This window comes from Fundulus heteroclitus, chromosome 18 (genome assembly GCF_011125445.2).
Source record: "Fundulus heteroclitus isolate FHET01 chromosome 18, MU-UCD_Fhet_4.1, whole genome shotgun sequence".
Classification (NCBI taxonomy): Eukaryota; Metazoa; Chordata; class Actinopteri; order Cyprinodontiformes; family Fundulidae; genus Fundulus; species Fundulus heteroclitus.
In genome coordinates, this window is record NC_046378.1 from 2,671,852 (window position 1) to 2,682,860 (window position 11,009).

Genomic DNA, 11,009 nt, shown 5'->3' on the forward strand with positions numbered 1-11,009 from the left:
CCTGGCAGCTTCATGTTTGGTTCCTCTCAGATCTTTGGCAATCAGTTAGCATCTTTCTTTTTCGTTTTTCTGCAACCCTATTCAATGTTTCCAACAAACTCTTGGATGACTTTGTGAGTCATCAAACGTTGTACCAAGATCTTCCTGATAACTATACACACATACAAGCTGTTCCTCTCCTTAGACAACACCCTATCTAAAGCCACACATACACATCACCGGATACAGCTTGGATGTGGAAAATATGCATAAAAATTATATCATCAAGATAATTTTGTATTTCTGTATTTTTTTCTACCACAAACATCATAATTGTGGCTAATGCTGTAAGTGCGACTACTGTGATGTTATAATCGTGAATAATTATGAGCCGCCCGGCTCTTCTCTAAAAGCAACATCTCAGACCGTTAAGTGATTATTCCAACCTTTTAACCCAGTGTGGATCTAATCCACACCACCTTAACTATTCTGCCTGTCCTGTGTCTGCAGCCTGAAGGCGGTGCTGTCGGCCCCGTTATCCAGCGGCGCCCTGGATCTCTCTGGCATCCCTCTGACGACGCGGGACATGGAGCGTCTGTCTGCGCACCTGCAGCGCCACGCGTCCAACGTGGTCAGCTTGGAGCTGGGCTTCACCGAGCTGACGGACGAGGCTTTCCTCCAGCTCCTGCCCACGCTGGCTGCGCTGCCACACCTGGAGACCCTGGCTCTGAACGGAAACAGGCTGACCAGAACTATCCTGAAGGAGCTCACTGATGCCCTGAAGGTCAGAAGGGCTTCTGTTTTCTCTTCTTTTTACACCTTACACTGCAAAAACAGCACTAAAAGTAAGTTAAAAGTTTCTTGAAACGAGTGTATTTGTATTTTGTTTGAGCAGGTAAATAAGATAATCTGTCAATGGAATAAGATTTTTGCACTTAAAATAGGAAGAAATCAACTCCATCAACTTATTTTAAGTGCAGTATATCTAATTATCTTTATTTTAATGGTAAAATTACGCTTTCCATTGGCAGATAATCTCATTTATCTGCTCAAATCTAGGACAAATGCACTCATTTCAAGTAAATTGTACTTATTTCTAGTTCTGTTTTTGCAGTGTAAATAAGAATCAGTGCCCGTATTCACAACGAATATAGAGACTAAGAGTAGCTCTTAGTGACGCCATTTGAGGAAGAATCTTAGAATTTCTCGAATTCTAAGAATTTTACTAAATTTTACCTCGGTAAGATAGAAGTTATTCACAAAGCACCCTAGGCCTTAAGAGAGTTCCTATAGAGAAAAGAAATGACTTTTATGGAGCCTCAGAGTGTCTGAAGCAGGAAGATGGTGGAAACAGAGAGAGCTGATTGGCTGATCAACCACCTAAACAGTGGCAAAAATGAGCGTATAAACTTCTTTAACAATCATGCAATTATTAATATGTAGATAAGATCAACTTTATCATCCCCAAAGGGGGAGACTGATTGGTTTCAGCCGCCAGACAGGTTAAAAGTGCGGCTCTAGTAATAAAATTTTGAGGATAAATAAATAATAGGAAAAATATTTAATAATCATGGATAAAAAGTGAAAAAATGGCCAAACAATATAGTACTGCGGAATTTCAATGTTATTTTCAAACTTTAAAATCCTCTCAATAATAAATATTTTAAAAGAAATGAAAAAGGTCGCACTGATGGATCGATCTGCTCGTGTCATTTGTCTTCCTCTTCACAGTTATGCACTACTTTGGTCTGTCACAAAATCCCAATGCAGGACTTTTAAAGCTTGAGGTTGTAACATGGGTGTATGAATACTTTTCATACAGAGAAGCCAGACTTTTTTGTAATCCTTTAAAATGGACTTAGTCAACCGTTCTCCAGCCTTAATTGGATCCTGGGTGGTTTTCTTCTTTTTAGCCCAGTGCCCAGGTAAAATGTAGATGTGGGACCTTTAAATCTCAAGGTGAAAATGAGTCCAAAAAAAAAGACCGCCTGGAAACCTACTGAATACTTTTACTGTGAAAAAATGTCAAAAGTGTGTGTCTCCTTGGAGGTGAAACACGAAGAAGGCAGGGTGATAGCTGTGTTTATTCCCACTGTAACTTTCTCTAAAAGCGAGGAGACAAACGTCTCTTTATAACCTGCATATTTTCTGCTGCAGGACCCAAACAGTTTTCCGAGCGTGACGTGGATTGACCTGGGCAACAACGTGGACATCTTCTCCTTGCCTCAGCCCTTCCTGGTCAGCCTGAGGAAGCGCTGCCCCAAGCAGGGCAACCTGCCCACCATTCTGGAGTTCGGCGAGAGCCAGGCCAGCGACCCTCCCGAGCGGCCGAGGGGCCTCGGGGAGGAGGAGGAGACGGACGACACCAACCTGACGGAGAGCATGGGCGAGCTCCGGTCGGAGGGGGAGGAGGAGATGGACGGAGAGACGGAGATCGAGGAGATGATGGAGGAGCTGCTGGACTTTGACAGGGAGATTCAGGGCAAGGAGGACGAGGAGGAGAGCATGTGGACACTAGGGGAGCAGAGGAGGGCGACGGTGAGGAGCAGGAGAGCACAGCGGCAGGAGGAGGAGGAGGAGGAAGAGGCGGGGAAGGGAAAAGAGAAGGGGGAACAGCGGAGAAAGACACGACCCTCGAGGAGGCCCGTGATGGCGGAGGACGAGGACGACACGCAGAGCCGCTCCTCCCGCCTCTCCTGCTCCAGCCAGTCCCAAAACTCCTTTGCCGCAGTGGAGCCAATGAGAGTGGAGGAGGAGGACATGACAGACCAATCGGATCACTTGACCTGAGTGCTGCTCCCAGATCTGCTTGTGTTTTCCTTCTTGTGTCCCGTCCTGTGTGGACAGAGGCGATGGGCGCCTGTGGATAGCCGAGTGCAGGCGGCAGCGTAGCATGCGATCCTTATAAACAAGCCCCCCCCCCACCCCCCCCGCGGAGATCCCACCAGCCGACCTGACCTCAGGGCGCCTAGAATACACTGAGGAGGCTCTTCTGTGCAGAACGTCGGTCTTTAACGTTGATCAGGTCCTTGTTTTATTTGTGCTGATACCCGCGTGTGCCTGTAGCATCTCTGTTCACTGGTTTCAAAAACGAGCCCCGGGTGATAAAAACCAAGCTGGAAAGAGAAAAAGAAAAAAGAAGTGGAAATGTGAAGAACGTCCGTCTTCCACATCCAGCTGACGGGATCAGGGGAAGAGCAGAAGCAAAGAAGTTAAGCCATCGGTGTAAATCTGTGGCTGCTGTTGAGCCGAACAGGTTCCTGGTGTTTTTTTTTAGAGGAGGCGAGCGGAGCAGCCACCTGAAACGTCCCACGAAGAAGTAAAAGAAAAACAACTCTTTGTTTTGTTTCAGAGGAAAGTGTACAGAGGATAGATGTTCTAGTCCCCTGCAGTGTCCGCAGATGCAAACATGAAACATTTAGAGGGTTTTTTTTCCTCATAATATAGGTCACGTTTTACTGCGCCGTAGCGTATGCGAGCGTGCGTCATATGCTTACAGCGCTGTGTTTATATATATATATATATATATATATAGCACCCCGCCGCCTCCATGGCTGCGTTCAGGTAGCAGTATGTAGCTTTCACCCAGCTGTGCTGTCCCTCCTCGCCTCACATCACGCAAAGCTTTAATCAGACAAACTGTATTTTTGCTCCTTCTGTAAATATCAAAATATATATATAAGTATAGGGAGATGACGTGCGTCTTAGTTCAGACGTTATGATAACCAAGAGCTTATGTTTCGCGTCACCGGGGTCTGGAACAGCGATATTTATATTTGTTAACCCAGACCAGTACATATTTTAGCAGTGAGCAGGTTTTATTGTCACAGAAAGACAGGCATGCAGAAAAATAGAACAGGGAGAACAAGTAGCTTCATCCAAATGCAGTAAAAAAATTTATAAATTCAGATGTTGCCTTGGCCACTTGTGGAGCTGTGGGATGAACGGCCAGGTAGTGTGGCTGTGTTGGGAATCTCAGTGAGCAGGTTCTACTACTGGGACTCCTGTAGAACCGCTGTCCCTTGGGACCAAAGCCTGGTAACAGGCTGGGAACTAATCAGAACCACATGTAAGGCAGTCACATAACCAGTTTGGCTTAAATGGGTCATTTTGTTGCTTCGCTAGTTTGTACGCACATTTTGTAGATACGCTTTACCGTTTCTTCCCTCCCTACTTCCATTTAATAACTACAGTGTATGGGTTCATTTTCTGTTGTAGAATACTGGACATCAGCGGTTCTTCAAAACGCTAAAATCCTGAAAATAATTAAATCCAGTTGTATATTATTATGTAAAAGCCTTTTGTTTCCCCCTGTTTCCATGTGCTTTTGTTCTGATCAATGCTTAAAGCAGTGGAGTCTTATTAAATATGACAAATGATGACCCCCAGTCAACTAAAATTACTCTAACCCTTTGGTAGAGTGTTATGCAGTCTTGTAAGCATATTTTCTTGCATTAGACGATGAACATGGAAAAGAACTTTAAATCAAAAGTTGTCAAAGCTCGTAGGAAACATTCTTTAACAAGTACGAATAAACGCGTAGTCAGTCGACAACAGCTTGGAACCTGGAATAGCTACCCTCCGACGGTGTTGTCTGAGAAAACTATAGGAACTAGAAAAATACGTATTACCTGGCCAGTAACTCTTTCTGTTTCGTAACCTTGAGGGAACGTTTGAAGTGAGGTTTTCTTAGTAGATAACTTTCTTGTATAACTCCAGATTTTTGGGTCCTGAAGGATGAAGCTAACGGTTTGTTTAACAGGTACCGTCCCAAAACAACTCCGGTTTGACATGCGTCATAGCTGTCTGTGCAAACACTGTTTTATGCACCTTTGAAGATTTGAACTGGGTGGATGTTTACACAGAATGCCTATTTTTATGCATTTAGAAGGGAAATGGAGAGTCACTACCGATATTCTGCCTGCCTCTTTTAGACATGTACTCAGAACAAAACATCTCTACTTACCAGTTTAGTTATTTTTGCTTTAGATGCAATTTTACTTTTACACTACCGCTCAAACGTTTGGGGGTCACTTTGAAATGTCCTTATACTTTTAATAAAAAGCACAAACTTATTTAATTCAAATAACATGTAATTAATCAGAAATACAGTCTAGACATTGTCAATGTGGTATTCTGTCTATAATGGAGTGGCCAGTACAGTCCCCAGATCTCAGCCCTATTGAGCTGTCGTGGAAGCAGATTTGCGTAAGAAGCGCCCATCAAGCCTGTCCAAGTTGTGGGAGGGGCTTCAGGAAGGTATGGGGTGAAATTTCCTCAGATTACGTCAACAAATTGACAGCGAGAAAGCCAAAGGTCTGCAAGGCTGTAATTGCCATAAATGGAGGATTCTTTGATGAAAGCAACGTTTGAAGGACAGCATTATTATTTCAGGTGGCTACAAATCATTATTTCTAACCTTGTCATTGTTGACCATATTTTAATGCATTTTGCAATTCATTTGATTAATAAAATGTGCATTTTCTTAGAAAAACATGACATTTTGTGGGTGCCCTCAAACTTTTGAGCCAGTGGTGCGGTTCAGTTACTCTGAACAGAAAAGCTTTACATGTTCCATTCTGATTACAGGTTTCATTCAGGAGGTTCACTGCTGACACACTGCCTCCTGCCCCCATTTCCTCTGTGAATAATCTGTCTCTTCTGTGAATAATCCCCCAATGCAAATATGACACTTTAAAGGTTTAAAGACTTTCATTAGGACGTTTGACTATATGACGTTTTAGAGATTGGATTTGTTTCAGAAGGTAAGGAGTCAACGTTGGTCTGGGTCCCCTCTCAGACTCGCTGCAAGCTTCAGACTCCCATCTGGAGTTAAATTAAATGAAAAGGCTGAGACAGTCATCTACTAAAGGTTAGATAATAACTCTGCAACCTTTTAGGTTGACCTCACTTGAAAACCTGCAACTATCCCTTCAGATGCTAATTTTTTCTTCAATCCCAACACCAGTTTACACACAAAAACAGATAGTGTTTTTCTGATTGAAAGAAAACATCGCATCATTTCTTTGACCCCATGTCAGCTCTTCTGTTGATTTAGCTGGATTATCTGGATTACTTTAGACCAGTGGTTCTCTGCTGGTCAGGGTTCAGGACCCACCAGCACCATAAACCCTTCACACTTAACCGAGCACAACCATAAGGCTGCTGTTACAATATCAGCAATCACTAAAACAAAAGAGAGAATTTTTTTTCACAGACTTACTGTTTACGTGCAAATATACAAGAGAAATAGGTGCAATTACAAGAACTATTTTTGAAAAACTGAAATTATTTATTATCAGGCGTACTTTTTACTCAAGTATACAACAATGTTTTTTTGGCTACCTATCAGTAGCTAGACTCGCTGGAAAAAAACAAACATCATTTAACATTGTGTGTAAAACTAAAAATTAACCTGAGTTTGCAGGAAATAGTTTGAGAGCTCAGTAACTTTTGGGCTCCTGGTGAGAGCCTGAAAGTGTGAAGCTATAGTTGACAAAGCAGCTCCCAGGTCATGGTCAATGTCCACTCTGCTTCTGTTTTGTCTTTACCTGGACCACGGCGGACTCCGTTGCCAGGCAACAAGACAATTTCCATGTTGATCACAATGGAGTCTTGTATCCAGACGCTATTTGTGGCAGTATCTCCACTATTTTATATCATACCTGCGTTTTTCCATTCTCAATTAGCATACGTGAACAAACTTTGTCTAGTCCAGAATTTATAGGTTTTGACTTGTATTACAGGACATTATCACCACCTGCTGTAAGGAGTGTGAATAGACAAGACTCCACAGATTTCTGTTTTTGTTTTTCCCAGACAAAGGCCCTTTACCCACTGAAAACAAACAAAATGTATCCATGTTCCACGATACAGTAGCTGGCAAAAGAGATAAGCCCCCAGGAGGAATGGGTCAATTTGAATGTAACTTGGTTCACATGCAGATCGATGATGGGAATATCAATGATTTAATTTCCAAGAAGCTTGTACATCCAAAGATTGCACCAGAAGGGATCATATGTAACATCGCAAATTGAGCTTTAGTACTATGTAGCAGTAGGTGGAGACACAGAGAATGATTTGTAGATAGTAGTAACAATGGTGGTTTGCATTGGGCCAGTTGGATGTATTATACGATTGTCATCTGTCATGGCACTCCAGTGTTGGAACCAATGGGCTCACGATAGGTACCCACACTGTCATGAAGGTCCTCATCACCCAGTACAAACCCCACTAATGGAGGGATGTTGTTTTGTATATCAAACATTAGAGGAGCCCATGAAATGTGTGCCTTCCATTGGGCATTGTTGAGAACGCGCCGTTTCATTCTGCATTATATCCTAATGACTAGCAACTACTGGACTCTAGGTTTTTTCCCTGTAAAGGCTAGCATTTACACCAAAGCAGAGCTGGGAGGCATTGAGGTTGGCAGCATAAATTGTTCAACAATGAAAGTTGCTTCTGCATTACCACAGTTGATCACCATGTGCACATGCAGTGGCATCCCTTTACTCTGGTACTATTTCAGTGGAAATATGGATGTAAGGCTGGTGGCACAGCCTTACATCGGGGACCTCCTCTGCCCAGCTGTCTATCCTGAGGCAGCACTTTACAGTTAACAAGACATCCCCCATGGACAACTAGGCACTACCTCCCTCATACTGAAGTCAGGCACCGGCCCCCCAATCTTTTCCTAATCAAACGTGAGATATCAGATGAGAGATTACCTCTGACCTGTCGGGTTTCTAAGGCCAGTTACTTTTGATATTGGCTGACAATACGCCACCTGTAGGACTCTGTTCTGCACTAAATCCCTGCTTGTCTTGCTGCTATACACCCAGCATCAACGTACCTCTGCTAACAAATCTGTTTTCCGTTTTGACCTGATGTTGCAGTACATTCACATGATGAACATACGCGCTTTCACCACTTCACCTGGGTTCTAATGTCAGAGAGTGTAACTGAACAAGTCGCCAAAAGTAAAAGGTTGTGCTTTTATTCTCATCTAGAACTAGATTCTAAAGATTCACTGAGCATGATGGAACTCGTACTTTCTCCCTCATTAAAGTTGTTGACGACATCGCCTGCTGACGCAGCATGTCGCAGTTTCTGACAGCTTCAGTCAGAGATGAGCACACCATGTTCTCTTTCAAACACCACAGCTCCAGATGATTTTTCTCTTTATGACTTAAGTCTTAAAGGACGTATGTCAGACTTAAAAAAGAAAACACATTTTAGTGTTAAGAAAAGGCCCTACAGTACCAGTAGACGGTTTTCGGACTCTTTCAAGTCTTCTTGTTTTCTTTCTCTTCACAGTAAACACACTGGACTCCACACTAACCATTTAATATGAAATATACAGAACCTCGTGACAGTTGTTGCCGAGCTTTGGTGCCTCTACCTGTGTTTAAAAGGGCCACAAACCAGATGCCACATCTGTTTAGTTTATGTGGATGAAAGCAAATTGATTACCAAAATTGTCGACAGAGACTTGTTCTTTTTAAAAAAAGCAAAGATAGCAGATGGAGTTGTTGAATATTGTGTAACACCTATTATGTCCGGCTCAGGGACAAATGTTGAAAATGACGCCTTCATCAGCTGGCGCCTCCCAGAACCAGATCCCAGCAGAAGTGCCAGAAACGACTCTGAGACCATCAAGACATGAAATCCTCTCGCCTGATGTAAATAAAAATGGGACTTTTTGAGCCCAGCATTTTACACTGTAAAGCAGAGAGCGCTACAGTCAAACCCTGTAACGACAGCATAAGGCTGTGGGGATATTATTCAGATAGAACGGGGTAGGAAAATAGTCTAGGTAGAGGGAAAGATGGACTGGGAACATATGGTGATTTTTTTTCTACCCCTATCACACTATTGCATATTTGCCTTTCAGTACTGGAAGGTGTGCAGCTAATTAACGCTCCAGCATTACTTCCTTTGTATTTAACGTTAAAGCACCAATACTAAGGAACTGATGTGAATCAACACTATTTAAATGTTGCAGCAGTGACTATTTAAGTTATTCTACACTATTCTGATGCTCTGTCTGCACTCATGAAGATTCAGTGGAAGCTGATTGGTCAGATCCTCTGTCACTGACACAGATTGTGACATTCACAAACAAATTTACTGATTATTTACTGACTAACAGACAATGGTAACCAAGACCCAGCTGCAAGCAATTAGTTTTTCTTTTTTTGCACATGCAAGTCCCTCCTTTTCTACTTTCTAGAAGGAGGTGGCTGATGGCTCAAACAGACTAAATGACTGTTTTATCTGGTGAAGTTGCATCTGGATGCACTTTGCTGATGACAAAAAATGGTAAACCAAGTGTAATAATGACCAGAAAAATATGTACTCTGACATTATGTGTCAGATGCAATTATATTCAATATTTCAGAATAATTCACTCTCCCACCAGTAGCAAAAATACTAAGGTGGGATGTTTGATTTTAACGATTCAGTAATTATTTAACCACTTTGGGTCACAGAAACACTGTGTGGAGGGAATTAAACTACTATCTAAAGATAATTAAGTAGAATACATAAGTAAATATACAAGATGGTAGCGTACCACGTCCCACTCCTGAGCACTGAAGATTTTACACCCTTTATCTCAGTACACAGACCTTATACAAGGGCTGTTCAAACCGTGGCCCTGGAGCCATCTGTGGCCCTTGGAACAATTTTATTAGGATGAAGACAGATACAAAGTTAACTATATAGCCTTGTGGCACAAGCGATTGTAGCAGATGGACACCATTTTTTAATATTATTTTTTAGGTTAAGAGTTTCATCTACAGAAAATTTGTGAACGATGTTAGCCACAACACCAAGTATTCATCTTTTATCCTTCACACTTTCGCTTTCATTTTAATTTAATTTAACTCAAAAGCAGGCTTGGTTTTCTCCTAAGACAAAAAAAAAAAAAATTCCATCAAACATGACTAAATAAAGCGCACATTTTTCAGAGAAAGGGTGAGAAGACTGAAACCTATTTTAGACCAAGAAACAGAACAAAATGGGCCCGAAACATTTATGGAACCGCAGGCCTTACTTTCAATAAGGCAAAGATGCAAGACGTGTCCTGTTTTTGTGTTGCGGATCCATCATGATTAATTTATTCCCGCAAAATGTTCAACTGCTTTTTATTGGATTAAATATTGCGTTTTTGTTTTTTGGCAAACTGGTAAAATAAATTCCTATAAATAATTTCAGTGTTTTTGATGAGAAAAGAATCCTATTCATAAGGGACCGCAGTTCTTTCAGCTTGACCATAGACCCAGATGGTACATTGCTGCGCCGTCTCAGGGTTGGTTCATATTTGGGTGGGAAAACCCTTCTGAAAAACACAGCCAGGTCACAAAAGAGGATTATTCTGCACAAACCTTGGAGAGACGATGAACCACCCAGTCTGGATCAGACCCTGGATAGGCCGAAAAACCCTTCCCTCATCACAGCTGTAGAAGAAAGCCATGAATTAAGTCATATAATGATTTCTATGTAGAAAAAAATATTAGATTTACCAAATACTCTCTACCAAAGTAAAATAAGCCTTTATGTCTGGTAAAGCCTTACAAAATCCATCTGATGGTCTATTTTAACCTGATCTTCATGATAGCTGCTTATCAGGACCATGATGGCATTTCCTATACACAGATGGCTCATTTTTCACCTCATCCGTACCAGCAGAATTTCAATATGTTTGCGTATTCAACTAATATCAAAGACAAGAGAATCCCTTTAATCCTCATCGACAAATGCAAGCACCCCCTTGTGTCTCCAAAACCTGCTTTATAAAGAATGAACCCTTTAAAACAGAGGCCTGCGACAGGAGACAATGACTTTATAAATCGCTCACTGTGTCGTGCTTTAACTATCCTGGGTTGTTCGGTGGGAGCGACAGGTTTGGTTTGTTCAGTGCTCTGGGGTCAGAGGCTTACAGGTTTATTGTGGGGAAGAGTCTGACCGCCCTGCCACTGCCTGCGGAGAAACCCGAGCACAGGTACGTGGGCATAATCATAACGAGC

General features: G+C 42.2%; 1 protein-coding gene across 1 annotated transcript in view; it reads left to right on the forward strand.

Moving 5' to 3' along the window:
* lrrc75a (leucine rich repeat containing 75A) overlaps positions 1-6,178 on the forward strand; it is a 77,249-nt gene extending 71,071 nt beyond the window's left edge. Inside the window, exons 4-5 of the mRNA XM_036149768.1 lie at positions 490-763; positions 2,137-6,178. Coding sequence (XP_036005661.1) covers positions 490-763; positions 2,137-2,769 — 907 coding nt within the window. The 3' untranslated portion in view covers positions 2,770-6,178. The remainder of the gene's footprint in view (positions 1-489; positions 764-2,136) is intronic.
* Positions 6,179-11,009: the final 4,831 nt, after the last annotated feature.